Raw genomic sequence first — 17,547 nt, 5'->3', positions numbered from 1 at the left:
CTGGCTTTAGCACGGCTGCCATTACGGGGCTCAAGCATTGAAGGAATTTCTTCCTACCAGGTACCCATTTACTACACCTGGGTGGAGAGAGGCAATCGTAGTAAAGTGCCTTGCCCAAGCGCACAAGCACCATGTTCCCCGTCAGGATGCGAACCCATGTACCACGGCACACGAGTCCAAAACCGTAACCATTGGACCAGCACAGCACCCCACGTAGTCCAACCATCAAGCAGTCCTCGCCCAAACTTGCGCTTACTTGCCCCACTCTGAACTCCCACTTTTCCGTCTTCCTCAATAGAGGGAACTATTTATCTAACCAAGGATCGACGTACACGTAGCAATCTTACCTGCGGTGAGGGTTATTTCTCTATCATCTAGCATGTATCGTCGTCAGTTTTCACCCAATTCTCTGCTAACCAACTTTCCTCAACAGAGGGCGCTATTTATCTAATCCAAGGATCAAGTGGACAATCTTACCTGTGGTGAGGGCAATTCTCTCCCCTCTTCGAGCGTTTTGTCGTCAGATTCGCTAAATTCCTCAATAGAGGGCGCTATTCATCTAATCCAAAGATTGACGCGACAAATCTTAGTGATGAGGGTGATCCTCTCCTCTCTTCGAGCCTTTTGTCGTCAGATTCGCTAAATTCCTGCAAACTCACCCTTCCTCAATAGAGGGCGCTATTCATCTAATCCAAAGATCGACGCGACAAATCTTACCTGCGGTGAGGGTGATCCTCTCCTCTCTTCGAGTGTTTCGTCGTCAGATTCGCTAAATTCCAGCAAACTCACCCTTCCCCAATAGAGGGCGCTAATTCATCTAATCCAAGGATCGACGCGACAAATCTTACCTGCGTAGAGGGCGATTCTCTCCTCTCTTCGAGCGTTTCATCGTCCGATTCGCTGAATTCCCCGCTAACTCACCCTTCCTCCATAGAGGGCGCTATTTATTTATCCAAGAATCGACGCGACAAATCTTACCTTCGGTGAGAGCGATTCTCTCTCCTCTCTTAAGAGCATTTTGTCAGATTCGCTGAATTCTGCGCTGACCCAGCCTTCCTCGATAGAGGGCGCTATTCAACTATCCAAGGATCGACGAGACAATCTTACCTGCGGCGAGGGGGACTCCCTCCTGTCTTCCAGCGTTTCGTCGTCAGATTCGCTGAATTCTGCGCTGACCCAGCCTTCCTCAATAGAGGGCGCTTTTCATCTAATCCAAGGATCGACGCGACAAATCTTACCTGCGGCGAGGGCGACTCCCTCCTGTCTTCCAGCGTTTCGTCGTCAGATTCGCTGAATTCTCCGCTGACCCAGCCCTCCTCGTTTTCATCTTCTTCGCACTCCAGCGACTGCTCGCTGGCCAGGGAGGGGTTGGCACTGCCGTAACCTGTCGAGGAGGTGTCGCTCGCTGTGGGCGAGGGCAGGGGGCCACCATTAGCGGGCGTGCTCTCATTGGTTGGGCTGGTGGGCGGAAAACGATTTCATAATTTCAGCAGGCAGCAAATACAGTGTACTCCAAAATGTAATAGTAACAAGTAACCACCGTCGATATCAGAATTTTCAATAATCGATATATCGTAAATCCAAAACAGAGAATATTTCATATATCGATTATCCCATGTAAAAGTAAATAGTACCATATAGATGGCACTTTGATTATTAAAGAAACAAAGAAGAAACAGGTCCCAATTTTCCACGGCTTTCTCTGGAGCATATTGCTCAAACTTTTTACAACAAATATCGGCACTGAGATTTTGTCCAGAACGGGCGGTTGCTTTTGAGGTTTTACATTGGGGAGACCGCAAATTCCAGCGAACGCAGAGCACAAAGTGACACCGCTTGGCATTTCGCGATATTTCTATTCTGAGTCACAAGCACAAGTTGCCGCCGAGTTTTATTTCATTATATAGCAAACCTTGAACATAAAGTAAAAGCAAAAACGGGAGATTTATTTTGACGATAATCTAGCGCATTTTCGATATCATTCCGATCCTCAATACTGAAAATTGAGATATGATTAAAGAATTGGAATCGGCGATATCGATATCATAATAATATGGATTAATCTAGTAATATTGATATATGCTTATGGTTTAAAGGTACTTGCCTGCTTTCTAAGGTGTGAGGCTTTTGCACTGGTCTACCTGCAGCTGATGAAACAAAAATGACAAAAACATCAAAATTGAAAACACGATAACGGATTGCTGAATTCAACCCAAGGAAACAGACAGCATAGTGCAAAACTCAGAAGCTACATATACCGTAAGTAAAGCCTGTCACGCGCCAATGTGGCCCATCAGGCCGGCGTTTATCTCCGGTTTCAGTAGCACGAAACGACTAAGAATATTTCTATTCCCCCTGGACGGGATGCCAGTCCATCGCAGGTTACTCCTCAGCTAATGCCGGTACCCATTTATACTCATTATACCCATTGTGTGGAGAGAGGCAAGTGGAGGTGAAGTGGCTTGCCCAAGGACACAGCATTTGTCCAGCGGCTGGATTCGAACCCCTGACCCTCTGATCATGAGTCATGAACCCTAACCACTGGGCCACACTCCCGACTACATTTACCGAAGTGCTTTGCTTTAATGGTTATGGTGAGGCTCAGAAAATGCTGCTTTTTTGCAGCTTTTTCGAGAACCGCTCGTCCAAACAACTTCCAACTTGGCACTGCACATTCTGTGGTCCCGAGCAATATACCCGCCAATTTTTAACTTCATACGGTGCCCGGTTCTAGAGATAATCGAAATACAGACAGACAGACAGAGATTCCTGGAATTATAGTAGAGATTATTTTCATTATTATTATTATTACCTGTAACCTCCAGTTGTTGGCTTTGTAATAACGCCTGCCTCGTTGCTTTGACCCAAGCCATCTTCTCAGACTCCGAGGGAGCCTAAAAATGACAACAAAAAACCCAGATTGATTATCATGGTCTATTTAGTGCTGATTGAGTTTCTCCAGAGGGATATAACATTGACTGACAGAGGCAAACACTTGTTCATTGAACTACCTGGAATGTGTAGACGTTCACCCTGCCGCCAGACCACATCTCAAACTTTCTCTTGTCCCCCTTTACATGTTCTGTCAGTCCGATGCCGGCGGTCTGTTACATGAGAAACAGAATGTGATGGGTTTACTATGGAAACAAGTGCAATAAGTTACACCCGTTTCAGATTAGCGTTCAAGGGTCGGGGTAGGTTTGGGGTAGGGTTTGAGTAGGGTTGGGTGGGAGTAGGGTTGGTTGGGGTGGGAGTAGGGTTGGATGGGGGTTGGGTTGGATGGGGGTTGGGTTGGGTGGAGGTTTGGTTGGGTGAGGGTAGGGTGGGGGTAGCGTTGGGTTGAGGTAGGGGTGGGGTAAGGTTTGTTGGAGTGGGGTTAGGTTGGGACGGGGGGAAAGTTTGGGTGGGGGTAGGGTGGAGTGGGGTGTGGGGTTGGGTGGGGTGGAGTGGGGTGTTAGGTAAGGTTTGGGGTAGGTTAGGGTGGAGGAAGGTCCGGTAGGTAGGGGTAGGGTTTGGGCAGCGTGTGTGTGGGGGTATTTTTGGATCGGGTTTGGTTGGGTAGGGGTAGGGTTGGGTGAAGGTAGGGGTGGGGTAGGGTAGGTAGGGTAGGGCTAAGTGGGGTTGGGCTGAGTGGGGTTAGGTTAAGGTGGGGTGGAGTGGGGGTGTGGAGTAGGGTGGGGTAATAGGTAGGTGGTTCGTGGGTGTAGGTAGGAGAGGGCTGTGGCAGGGTTGGGGCTAAGGTAGCGGGTGGTGGAAGGTAGGGATTTGGGTAGGGTCGGATGGGTGTGAGATAGGTTCGAGTAGAGTTGGGGATAGGGCCAGGTGGGGTGGGGTCAGGGGTAACAGTAGGTTAGGCTTGGACTTGGTTTGGAAAGAATGAGTGCATACCTTGAGGGAGCTCTTGTAACCGTAGCACGTCTTCTCCTTAATATCTCCCCGCTTCTTGCAGAACAGCACCATCTTTTCGTACAGGAAGACGTGCCGCTGCATCTTTTTCTGCCGGATGTCGTAGTTGCGCTTCTTGTGGTCCACCCACATGTAGAGGGCGCCCTGCATGAGGAGCTTGCCCAGATTGGATAGCTTGCCCTGTTGACGATGACGAAAACACCAAACAAATGTGTCAAATCAACAAGAGCTTGTATACCGGTAGTCATGACCCAAACGCAACTTCTGCTTATTTTTGCGTGCGATTCCTGCCTTTAATTAACTGTAAATAAAGTCTACTGGAGAGAGACGTCAAACGACATAAATAATTTTTTTTTTAACAACCTCTTCCGACAGGAGTTGCTCTTTAAGGGAATATACAACATTTGCAAACATCGAAAAATAAAACTACCAAGTTTTTACGAAATACCTTACTAGGATGTTGGTAAATGACAGTCTCAAGCATCTTGTAAAATTATGGCACCTGGTGTGAAGTCATTTTCAAGAAAATGGTATTTTTGTATACATTTCCAACGGTGGTCGGCCGACCAGCGTTGGAAAAACCTAACTATTTTTCAACTACTGCTCCAAATTTACCATTTGTTCAGTCCAAATTTTGTTTGCTATTGGTTACATGTTCATGAACGGGTGCAGGCCAGCTAGACTGGTTCCCTTGCCTTACAATTTTCCATCATCTATAAATTGATCCATTTTATCTTTTGTGGAGTCAGGGAACCAGACTACTTGAACATTTTTGTTTTTCTTGGTTTTTCCAACCTTTTCGAACACAAAACTTCAAAAATGTCAGTGTAACAATATTTGCTCTATTATACTAACCTCTCAAATAGTTCATTTCTGAAAATTATGGCAAAATCCAATGATGTACATTCCCTTTAACCAAAGAGTCCACCTACCTCAAATCCTGTAATTGCTACTTGATGCATGGTATCGTTGACGTACTTGATGACAGTCAGCATACAGTCCAGCGCTGTCTTCAGATCTTCAGCCCCCGGCTCTAAGGACGAATATTTCAACATCTCCTGGTAAAAGGGAAAAGACCAAGACATTTTTGATGGTTATTTGTGGTATTACAGTTCAATGTTTTGCATGGTACAATATGGTTTATCAAGCTGGCATGCAGTGTTACTGGCGATGGATCACAAGTCCGTCGCAGGTCCGTCGCAAGACCGTCGCAGGTCCGTCGCAGGTCCGTCGCAGGTCCGTCGCAGGTCCGTCGCAGGTCCAGTCACAAGTCCATCACAAGTCCATCACAAGTCCATCACAAGTCCATCACAAGTCCATCACAAGTCCATCACAAGTCCATCACAAGTCCATCACAAGTCCATCACAAGTCCATCACAAGTCCATCACAAGTCCATCACAAGTCCATCACAAGACCATCACAGGTCCATCACAGGTCCGTCACAGGTCCATCACAAGTCCATCACAGGTCCATCACAGGTCCATCAGAAGTCCATCACAAGTCCATCACAAGTCCGTCACAAGTCCGTCACAGGTCCGTCACAGGTCCGTCACAAGTCCGTCACAAGTCCATCACAAATCCATCACAAGTCCATTACAAGTCCATCACAGGTCCGTCATAAAGCCATCGTAAGTCATCACAAGTCCATCACAAGTTATCACAAGTCCATCACAAGACTGTCACAAGACCATCACAAATCCATCAGAAGTCCATCAACAGTCCATCACAAGTCCATCACAAGTACATCACAAGACCATCACAAGTCCATCACAAGACAATCACAGGTCCATCGTACAAGTCCATCACAAGTCCATCAAAGGTCCATTACAAGTACAAGAATCATTCAAATCAATCATGTCCTTTTCAAGTTACGGAATTTTAAGCACAAACATCGTTTGAAAGTTCTGTCCAAGAATGACCAAAACGGGTAGTGTTCTTTCGGCAAAACAAAAACAATTCACATACATCCCTATGTGAATTGTTTTTGTTTTGCTGAAAGAACACTTGCCTTTTTGTGATCCGTGGACAGATCCCCAAATTGGTGCTTGTGTTTAAAGTTCCTAAACTTGAAAAGTGCATGAGTGATTTGAATGATTCTTGAACTAAAAGAAAGCTTATCAATTGGAGTTTCATATCCTAGATTTTGATAGTGCTACATGCAGAACTTCATTACAAAATTGGTCATGCTATTTGGGTTTCCTTTTTTTTTTTAACTCGCCCTGTACTTATGACCGGACTTGTGATGTACTTGAAACCGGACTTGTGATGTACTTGTGATCCATCGCAAGTAACTCAACTACAACAACTGCTGGCATCGTTGGATTGACTCAACATTGTAATTTAAGTTTTCAATCAGCAAGTTTGTCTTCTTTTTAACTTACCCTGAGGAGTAGTTGATACTTAGTGATTCTCTGGACTGGCTTGAGTAAGTATGCACTCAGAGGGAGTTTGTGACCTAGCAATCTTTGGCATTCCTGTCAACAAAAACAACAACAATAACAACACCACATTATTTTCTAAACACTACATCAGTGTTGTAATAAAAATCCATTACAAGTCAATCACAAGTCAGTTTTCGCTCGTACCCCCCGCCCTGCAAACAGGACGCTGGGATACGCTGATGAGCTTCACAGAATCTTGTGAAGGAAGTGGCCTATGACCTATGTATAAAGCATCTGGCTGCAGCTGTTCAAGACCGCAGTTAGACAATGTCCGCAATGCTATCCGAAAACTTCCCACAGAAATGCGCACATTCCATACCGGATGTGATTTCTGTTTATTGCGGACCATGTGGACAAAATATTAAGTGTCGCATAATGCAATCCGACTATTCATGATTTAAAACGGAGTCTGAGCAAGTGACGGGAATTGTAAATTTACAACACAGATAAGTTTTACAGAATTTCCTACATTATTACGCTATTCAACGAAAAAAGGAAAAATCCAAACTGCAATAAAAGAGTAATGAATCAGTTTTAACGGCCGTTTCAAACCTTGCAGAGTCATGACCATGATGACGCGCAGGTCACTGGTCACGCAAAATCCAACCAATCAGAGCGTGAATTCATCAGAGTATCCCAGCGTCCTGTTTGCAGGGCGGGGGGTACGAGCGAAAAGTCAGTTGTGGTAAAAAAGGAGCAGCCGTTTGAAGGTATATTTCAAGGATGCTCACCTGAAAGAAGGGATTGTTGTTTCCACATTCCCGCCTCAGGATCTCGGACCGAGGTTTGTTCTGACAATACGTGCTGTACAAACTGTCTAATTCTTCTTTCTGTCAAATGAAAATGGAAATTCAAAGGCAAAACAAAGTGAAAGTGGAATCGGATAGCTCAGTGGTGTAAAAGTAAAAACGCTCTGAATTCAGGAAGTTATGATGTTTTGATTGTTTTCGTATCAGTCATCCTGAAAAAAACCACTTTAATTGGCATTTCACAAAAAAAAGACAAATAAAAGGGAAAAGAAAAGAGAATTTCTTTCGCACATGAAAATACAGATTAATAGCTTACCCTTTTTACAAAGCATTTGCCTATGAGGGTTGGAGTGTTGATGTAACTTTCGAGTTCGACTAGGAATGTGCTACGGAGAGAAAGAAAAGTAGGAATTTCATTTCGTTTCATTAAATGAAAAACAAAACTACACTAGAAAACTGCTCAGAACATATAACGCATAAACTATATGGCATCAAATATCATTAGAAAGCAATCATAAAAAAGATTGATGACTAAATGTGTGGGAATGACAGTTATGACATGACATTGATTCAATTTGATTTTCAACTTGAAACATAAATGTAACAACTAAGCATTACTTTTAGTTTAAAATTTTTACTTTTGAGGATGGCTGTGATACAGTAGAAATAAGAATCGTAATAATTTGGGAGGGGGTTGGAGAGGGAAGAGGGGTTGGGGGGGGGGGGTGATTTGCCATGTACATGTAACCTCAATCCTCCAAATTCCTCCACTTTGGCAAAGAGGATTTTGAAGGATTCAGGGCATTTAGCAGGGTTGATTAAAGGGAATATTCAACATTTGCAAACATTGAAAAATAAAACTACTAAGTTTTTACGAAATACCTTAATAGGATGTTGGTAAATGACAGTCTAAAGCATCCTGTAAAGTTATGGCACCTGGTGTGAAGTCATTTTCAAGAAAATGGTATTTTTTTAAAAAAATTTCCAGCGGTGGTCGGCTGACCACCGTTGGAAAAACCCAACTATTTTTCAACTACTGCTCCAAATTAACCATTAATTCAGTCCAAATTTTGTTTGCTATTGGTTAAATGTTCGTGAACGGGTGCAGGCCAGCTAGACTGGTACCCTTACCCTTACAATTTTCCGGCATCTGTAAGTTGATCCATTTATATTTAGTGGAGTCAGGGAACCAGACAACTTGAACAGTTTTGTTTTTCTTGGTTTTTCCAGCATTTTCGAACACAAAACTTCAAACATGTCTGTGTAACAATATTTGATCTATTATACTAACCCCTGAAATAGTTCATTTCTGAAAATTACAGCAAAAGCCAATGATGTACATTCCCTTTAACTCCCTAGGCCTTTTTGCTAGGATGTAGCCTCAATCCTGCAAGATCCTCCAATTGGCCTCATGGAAAAATAGCATATAAACCCCAACCCTGCAAATTCCTCCATTATTTCTTGAATATTGTCAGTGGAGGGGTGACCACTGCCTGAATCCTGCAAAATCCTGCGGCAGTGACTGTCAAGATGTTGAGGCTTGGCCAGTGACATCCTGGAGCAGTACGGAGGATTTCTAGCATAATCCAGGCCTATATTTATGCATGGCTGAGCAAAAACAACACAAGATCCGGCCCAAGACCTTGACAAAGTGCATCCTACAAAATCAGTAACACACTTTTGCCATGTAACCTCAATCCTGCAAATTCCTCCACTTTGGCAAAGAGGACTTTGAAAGATTCAAGGCAGCTGGGGTTAATTAAGGTTTTACATATTGCTATGAAAATTGACTTCCCATTAGGAGAGTCATTAAACAAAACCACTTAATGATATGAAACCAATCTTACCTGCTGTGAAATTTGTAGATTTCAGCCCAATTTGAGAAGAGGATGTCTCGATGTCCTTGCAACGCCTCAGGGATGAAAGGCATCAGGTCTGGGTTCTCCATTTCCTGGATGTAGCCTCTTAGGACGGCACATAGTTCATTGACGTACATCTTCTCCGTTTCAATCAGCTCCTTCATTACATGTCTGTAGATGAAATTTACCACAAAGGAAACAAATAAATAACTAAAAACTTCAACTTTTTAACCAGTTCGCGCCGGGATTATTTTGACATTGACCGGACCCAGGCGCGGGATTGTTTTTCATGAACCTCGATGCCAGACGGGTTCAGGCCGTCATCTGCGGGTAGCACACCCTGATATTTCTGGCCTCGCTCGCCGTGAGCGGGTCGCTGACAGATATTTCCAGCCTCGCTCGTTGCATGTTTATCCGTCATTTGTTCCGAATACCGCAAAACCTTTGGGTGTATACACATCATCCGACATGAACTGGTTAAGGCATAAGGGATCATTTGCATTTATCCCAAAAGTAACCTACTCAATTATTTTTTTTATCAAAAAGCTTACTTGGATTAAAGATTGTACTGATACTAAAACACCCTGTGAAATTATTCTGGCTGGCTTACTGTCATTTAATGTTGGTGATTTCCAATGATCAGTTAATTTGGGCGATTCACAATGCAGTGCGCCACCAAGAGTTTGACACGGAGAGTTAATTTTTTCCAGTGCATTGTGGGAGATTTCCAACGATCGGTTAATTCGGGTGATTCACAATGTAGTGCGCCACCAAAAGTTGCCACGGAGAGTTAATTTTTCCCAGTGCATTGTGGGAGATTTCCAACGATCCGTTAATTCGGGTGATTCACAATGCAGTGCGCCACCAAGAGTTTGCCACGGAGAGTTCATTTTTCCCAGTGCATTGTGGGAGATGGTCGACCAATTCACAGCTCGGGACGTTTCAAATTGTTAGTTTTTCCGGTCAGTAATTTCGTAAGCGTATAATTTGAGTACCTGTGTGCCCATTTCTTTTTATCAATACGGTGTTTATTGTAAGGCGGCAGAACGCTATAATCTATAACTAATTAGCTCAAGTTGTCTACTGACACTCATTCAAATGGGCCATGTTTTGTCGACCTTAAACTTGAAAATTGGACTCTCCATGGCAAACTCTTGGTGGCGCACTGCACTGTGAATTGCCCGAATTGACAGATGTTCGAAAATAAAGAGTACCACACATGTAGAAAGGTTGTGCATGTTATTATTTCATTTTACTGTATTCTCAAAAAGTGTATTATCCACTGAGCTGAAACTTCAACAGGTTAGGTTTTGAACATTGTTCGTTGGATTTTGGACTTTCAACTCCGTATGAAAAATTATTTACTATTTCAGAATTTGTAATTTGCTTCTTATCAACTGGGTTGAGACAAGTAATTGTAGTAAAGACTCTTGCTCAGGGACACCAGTCCCACAATGCCCTGGCTGGGTTTGAACCCACCGTCGGACTGCGTTCCACACGTACCTTCTCTTGGCAGACAGTGAACCAGAGTCGCCATTCTGTGTGTTGACGACCACACCGAGATCTGGGCTGTCCCCTCGTAATATCTCGATCTTTTTATCACTCTGTTGAAAAACAAAAAAACAACATCTTTTAGATAAAACTCTAATTTAATGAAACCAACTTCCTTAATGTTAAGGCAAGCCGTGTGTGCCCAAATTATGTGGCTGTGGCTCGGAGAAAACACATGTGTTTATATGAAGCGGCTACAGCGGCTTCCATAGGCATATGCATTATTGCTAGCCGTAGCCATGACATTAAATAACAGACTTCAAATGTATAACTTATCTCAAATTTTCATATGGCCAAAATAAAAAAAAAATAATAGTTTCTCGTCCGAACTTTTTGAAAAAAGAACGGTGCAGATTTTATTTTTGGGATAATGCCCGATGCAAGATGGCGGATGGTCTTTTTCAAAACATCCACAAAGACGGCGGATGTTGTTTTTTTCCAAAATTGACATCTCTTTTTTTAGCTTTTAAATCTGAAAATGGCTACTCATTCATATTTGAAAAAGATATAAAGACACAAAATATTTCTGGTGGGGAAAATATCTTTTAAAAAATAATGCGGCAGATTTCGCCGTTGAAAAAGGAAATATTAAATCAAAAAAAAAAAATTTTTTTTTGATGCAGCAGAAAAAAAGGATTCGGGCAGGACAAGAAACTAGTATATTTTTTTATTTGGCCTAAAATTTAACCGCAGCTTTATCGTAAGTGATATTGGCAATGGAGCTACCGGTAGCAAGCCTGAAGAACTGTGTGAGAGGCTGATGAAAAATTAATGTAAACTACCTGAGGTAGGGATGAGGGTAGTCTCGTTTCAAAACTGGATTTTTAAAATTTTATTCCCCAAAGGTTCTGTGGCTATAGAGGGCGCCACCAACAAGATGAATCAAATCCAGTGTTGGGAAGTTCGGCAGCCCTACCTAGGAAATTCTGAGCCACTCACGCGCGTGCATGAGCTTGAATACAGCGCACATGAGGTATACTCCTAATTACCCGGGTAGCGCTGCCAACTTTCCCAAGACTAGTTTTGCTTCATCTTCTTGATAGCCACCTCTACCTCGCGCTTGCCACAGACCGGCTGCATTAGAGAAATAAGTTATTCCAGTTTTGAGGCAAGACTAGATGGGGTGTGGACCATACACCATAATTCCCAAGAAACCCTTCAACCCAGATGAGATTTGAACCATGACCACAGGTGCTGGGGAGCAATGAAATGAATGACTGTACACTAACAAGAACCAGGTCCCAGTTGACCTATGTTTAGTTATTGAATTAATTTATAATTTCGAATTATTAGCTGCCAAACAATAATTCAGCTTTCACCGGGTAGGCTGGTTCTCGCCCCACAATTAGCATCAATAATGCACAGACCGGGAACCAGTCTGCTCGCAAAGCAGATCTGTTTGAGCCCAAAACGAAAACCCTTTTTTTCCAAAGCATTCCAGACATCCCCAAAAAATTAAGAAAGGAGTTTTTGGTTGGAATAAAACAAACTAGTCAAAAATGTATCCATAGAATAAAACTTGAATACGTTGAAGGGCACAGGGAATGTGAAAGAAAAGACAACAAAAAACTTCTAAATCTCTTTAAAAATGACACAAACGTTTAAACTGATCCAAATATTTAAAAGTGTACTTTGTATTTACGTTGTATGTGATACGTGATACGCCCACTAGTGTTTATATACAAATACAACAAATATTTAATTTACAAAGCATAAGAGGCACTGGTACTTGGTCACAACTCAGGAAGTTTAATTGGTTGCATTTTTCGACAACCCAAACATTTTTGCTTTGTTATTAACAACATATTTTTCATAAACTCAGTTTGCTGTGTCTAATAATTTCAATACGCTATCCAGCAGATATTTTCCAACCACTTTATTAACTCTGCCAAGGAGGTTTTGTTTTCATTGGATTTGTTAGTTGGTTGGTTGGTTGGTTGGTTGTCTGTTCACAAGATAACTCAAAAAGTTATGGACACATTGGCATGAAATTGTTTTTAGGGGTGGTCCTTGCTGCAAGTACAAATCGATTAGATTTTGGAAGTGATCCGGATCTGGATCTAGATCCAGGATTTCTCAAAAGGATTCGTCACCATTTCTGCGAGTTTTTCTTTGGGTGTACTGACAATATGGCGGGCAATTGTTTAGCCTCGGCAGAGGTTTGCGCTCTCTGAGTGCTTTCTAGTCTCTCAAATGCGACATAAGTGTTTGCAAAATATTTAAATGTTTAAACGTTGTGCGAAAGTTTTGCTCAACGTTTACCAAATTAAAACTAAATTCCAATCTTTCATTTAGCATGTGCTGCCCTCATCAAATTCATCCACATAAGCCAATAAAACAGCCGTTGTGTCTCAGGCAAAAAAGGAAGGGGAGCAGTGAATAAGTAGGGCACCGGTGATGAAAGGTCGCTGTGTTCACAAACTGGGATTACACAACTGTTGTTTCTGGCAAAACACCTCCGGTGAAAGACCTTCCATTTCTTCTGCGTGTAGTATCGAATTGTTGAAAGGGGGGGGGTGTTGGAAGGGGGAGGGGAGGGGGCTTACCGCAGGGAAGGACATCTAAATATATCACAGCCCACGTAAATCCAAGATTATAACAGTTTCCTGCTGGTTAATTATAGCTTCCTTTAATCGGCCTCATTTCAAACAGTTGTTTTGAAAGCATGAACGATTGGAATGTTTAGACCGTGTCACATCTGTTCACAGGGGTAATGTCATAGCAAACCTTCAGCAAACAGTTCTATTCTCCACTGCATGTATATCTCTTAAAATATGGGTGAAACATAACAATATTTTCCACCTACAATTGTAAACCCTTTCTTTCCCAAGTACAGGGGTGTGAGTGACCACTGATAAAAATAGCTGAAAACAGCTGAAAAAAGGTGTAAAAAAGCTGAACTTTGGAAATGTCCTATACTTTTGTACACAGCAAGTGAGCGAAAACAGCTGAAATCCAACACAAAAAAGCTAAAATCAGCTTTAAAGCCGAGATTTCACACCCCTGCTAGTGGCTGTTTATTGTAATGTCCGTGGAAAGCGAATAGTGGTAGTTATTGTTGATTAACATTAACCAGGATACAGGTTTTGAACAGCGCCCCCATGGGAAGATGGTGTCCACCCCCCCCCCCCTCCACTATTTGATTTTACGGAAATCGGGTGTCCGTGCAAAAAACCTGTCTACCTTTCAGGCACCCCCCCCCCCACACACACCCCCTTAGGATGAGAACCCTGGCTACGCCGCTGGAAACAAGGTATCCTGGTACATGTACATAGGCACCAGACTTTAGGCTGCACGACTCCTATGCAAACCCCTCAACAACAAAAAATTCAACTTAGTTTGCAAAGATTGATAAACATGTGCAGCAAAGCGCTCCGCATTTAAAAAGGAAACCGTACCACATCCTGCACAGAGTTTCTCTTTTGATTACAAAATGGTTCTGTTTATTTATCTTACTGTTTCTAAACCTGTACACGAGGCAAAAATGAACCATAAACTGTGCTGACGGAAACGAAACCTGATAGAGCTCAAAACCCCACGGGCGTAAATTTACAATCCTAGATTAAATCCAAGTAACAATCACTCCAAGTAGAAAATATACTTTCCTTCTTTAAAAAGCAAAACGGCTAAAATAACTTAAAAAAAAAAAAATCTTTACAAATGCTTTACCTCCGCCAAGGAGATTACAATTTCATCGGCGTTTGTTTGTTGGTTTGTTGGTTTGTCCGTTAACAAGATAACTTAAAAAGTTATGGACAGATTTGCATGAGAATTTCTTTAGGGGTGGTCCTTGGTACAAGTACAAATCGATTAGATTTTGGAAGTGATCCGGATCTGGGTCTAGATCCAGGATTTTGTTTAAAGGATTCTTCACCATTTTTGCGAGTATTTCTTTTGGGTGTACTGACAATATGGCGGGGAATTGTTTGGGCTTGGCGGAGGTTTGCGCTCTCTGAGTGCTTTCTCGTAAGATTTCTTGTTTTCAATTAAATTCTATAAAAATTTAAATCATTTTCTGAAAACTACTTCACCATTTTAAACTTCTGATTACCTGAAGACTATAAGTAGATCATACACAATGTATAAATTGTCCTGAATCTGAGTTTTTACATCGAGGTATAAATTCATTCTAGTCAGCACACATGGCCATTGAAAATATCATCTTTTTTTTCAATCAATATTTGATGCTTGCAGTCAACTTCCCTCTCAAATTTTATGCATACTTCCTCATTCTATTTTGAATATTAAGATGTGTCAACTTTTTTATTTAATTATTTCTTGACAGCATTCAGGGCATTGTTATCCCAGAACACAGTGTGTGCGATGATCAAGTTTACCACTTTGTCTGGTACAAAAAAAAATGTTGTTTTTGAAAAAAAATGAGGTCATCTAAAAAAATCAAACACTGAACAACCAAATACCGATTGGATTGAACGATCAAAAAACAACAATAACGACACATCTGCGAAAAATTAATGAACACAAACCTAGCAGTAACAAAACCCCCATTTTTCCTCCTTAATATTTCTGTAATTTGCCAATAATCCAGCATGCAATTTACCGGATTTTCAGGAAAAGTTTGCAGTTAGTTTTTGGGGTTTTTAACACATTCAAATATTATGGTATTCAGTCAATCTTTGTTAAACACAACATTGAAAAAAAATATCCATTTCAGTTTCTAGTGTTTTAGAAGCAGTTACGTAGATTAAACTTTCATTGAAAAGTTTATATTAGGTTGATATTAATAAAAAGTGATAACATCAAAGATTACAGAAAATAAACAAAAACAACAACAAAGCAACATACACTAGCATTACATGCAAAAATAAAATCCAACTTCAAAAGTAAAAGTATAAAGATTTTAGGATAAGTAATAAAACAAACAAAACTTAAGCTATAAAAATAAAGTGTGGCGAAAGTTAAAAAAGAAATTTGTTACACCGTTTAGTCATGCAGTGAAGCTACAGTGAATTATCTCGGTGCACACCCGTACTGGAAAGGGAACAGCAAATTTGGTGCACACCCGCGGGAAAGCGAACAGCAAGCTTTGGCGCTATTCCTGGCCCAACTCCTACATGCATGGAACACACAGAAACAGAAGAAAGGGATAGCCCAGGATGAGACTAGTGCACTACTGGGGAAAAACCCGGTGGAAATGGAACAGCGAAAGTGCTATGTGTACATGCACTGATGAATTCAACTATGGCCAAGTTCGGGCAAGGACCATTAGTCGACTAGTGGTTGATTTGTGACGTACCTTACGCCTGCGCACTAATAGCAAAGTGCGAACGTCTCTAGTCGAACGCTGGTCAAAATGTCATTGCAAAACGTCTGGATCCTGGCTCCCTGCTGTACGTTATGAACGCGCGCGGCTATGGTTACCAGCGAAGCAACCAACCCCAGTAGGTTGGTTCCAAATAGTCGACTAGCGTAGTTAACCATCGTCGACTAGACAGAGTTCGGGCAAGCGTTAGTCGACCAATGGTTAACTATAGTCCTTGCGCGAACTTACCCTTAGATGTATTTTTGGGCCAATAGAGTGAAGCGCCCTCAATTGTTTTCATTAAGATAGTCACAGGCAAATGCGCAACTTAACACTTAACCATTTCGCGTCGAATGACTTGTACACACGCCAAGGTTTCGCAGTATTCGGAACGGTCTTATGATGACGTCATACCTTTGAAGCATGTTGTTGGCTACATTTTGATACCCCGTTTGCTACCAAAGACTGTACATCGTCCAAGATTGACAATGGTTTATGAAAAATGATGCAGTTTGAAAAGTTGCAAATTTAAAGATTACGTGAGGAGAAATTGGTAAGCGCAAACAAACGCGCCCGTAATTGGCCCTTTTGACTGCACAGTGCCCGAACAAAGCGCAGGTATTTCAATTTTTTGCTCCCATGCATACATGCACTGTGCGATCGGTATTCCCTGCCATTCATTTCGGGCAGTGTAACATTGTCAGGCAGTAATTTCTCCTCGCGTAATCATTAAATTTGCAACGTTTCAAACTACATGATTTTTGATAAACCGTTGTCAATGTTGGACGAGTTACAGTCTTTGGTAGCATCAAAATGTAGCTAACAACATTCCCCAAAAGTCTATATAAATGACATTTTCATAATTTCTTTCTTATTTTGGGGTGTTGGTGTTTACATAAGGGTGAAGATAAAACTTTCTGCAAGTTGTATGTGAATCTAGTTTTTTTTTTTTTTTTTATTAAAGGGAATGTACAACATTTGCTTTTGCTTCAATTTTCAGAAATAAATGGATTTGGAGGATTAGTATGTTATAACAAATATTGTTAAAATGACTTGTTTTACATTTTGGGCTTGTAGATGCTGGAAAACCTGAGAAAACCTGCAAGGTACAAGCCAATATTTGTTATAACATACTAATCCTCCAATCCATTTCTTTCTGAAAATTGAAACAAAAGCAAATGTTGTACATTCCCTTTAAAAAAAAAAAAATCAAGATTCACATAAAACCATTCATGTTCTTGTAGTCTGGTTCCCTGACCCCACTTAAGACGAAACAGAGAACTTATATACATTGGCGAATAGTAAGGTCAGAGAATCAGTCGAGCAGGCTTGTACCCCTTCACAGGTGTGTAAGAGTTTTTGCAGTTTTGCAGCAAAGCGTTTGCAAGCAGTTTTTGAAAAAAGGCAGTTTTCTCCAACGCTGGTCGGCTGACCAGCATTGGAAAAATACAATTTTTCTTGAAAATGCAAGCACACCAGAAGCCACGATTTTACAGGATGCTTTAAGACTGTCATTCCCTAACAATCCAGTATTGATCATTTTGTTTTGTGATGTTTGCAAATATTATATCTTCCCTTTAAGTGAAGAGAGAAATGAATAGACCCCGATACACCAGACTACAGAGATATTACCGTGTATTTTGTACCTGAAAGGGCATCGGCACATACAGTTGATGTGACGGGAACGGTATTGGGGCCTTGAAGACAATGTTAGTAAACAACAACAACAGTAAACAATGGTTAATAATAGTAAACAACAAAAAGGGTGAGGCAAATT

At 41.6% G+C, this 17,547-nt stretch overlaps 1 protein-coding gene across 1 annotated transcript in view; it reads right to left on the bottom strand.

The window, feature by feature from the left end:
* Nucleotides 1–17,547, bottom strand: part of LOC119724144 (guanine nucleotide exchange factor DBS-like) — a 92,556-nt gene that overhangs the window by 9,458 nt on the left and 65,551 nt on the right. The window contains exons 16-27 of the mRNA XM_038195069.1: nucleotides 17,417–17,467; nucleotides 10,460–10,560; nucleotides 8,945–9,127; nucleotides 7,414–7,483; nucleotides 7,080–7,178; nucleotides 6,289–6,381; nucleotides 4,839–4,964; nucleotides 3,889–4,086; nucleotides 3,012–3,104; nucleotides 2,813–2,894; nucleotides 2,105–2,147; nucleotides 1,239–1,458 (exon numbers count right to left, since the gene is read on the bottom strand). Of these exons, the coding sequence (XP_038050997.1) occupies nucleotides 1,239–1,458; nucleotides 2,105–2,147; nucleotides 2,813–2,894; nucleotides 3,012–3,104; nucleotides 3,889–4,086; nucleotides 4,839–4,964; nucleotides 6,289–6,381; nucleotides 7,080–7,178; nucleotides 7,414–7,483; nucleotides 8,945–9,127; nucleotides 10,460–10,560; nucleotides 17,417–17,467 (1,359 nt within the window). The remainder of the gene's footprint in view (nucleotides 1–1,238; nucleotides 1,459–2,104; nucleotides 2,148–2,812; nucleotides 2,895–3,011; nucleotides 3,105–3,888; nucleotides 4,087–4,838; nucleotides 4,965–6,288; nucleotides 6,382–7,079; nucleotides 7,179–7,413; nucleotides 7,484–8,944; nucleotides 9,128–10,459; nucleotides 10,561–17,416; nucleotides 17,468–17,547) is intronic.

This window comes from Patiria miniata, unplaced genomic scaffold, assembly GCF_015706575.1.
Source record: "Patiria miniata isolate m_02_andy unplaced genomic scaffold, ASM1570657v1 HiC_scaffold_18, whole genome shotgun sequence".
NCBI lineage: Eukaryota > Metazoa > Echinodermata > Asteroidea > Valvatida > Asterinidae > Patiria > Patiria miniata.
The sequence above is the reverse complement of the archived record's forward strand: the minus strand, read 5'-3'. Positions and strand labels throughout refer to the sequence as shown.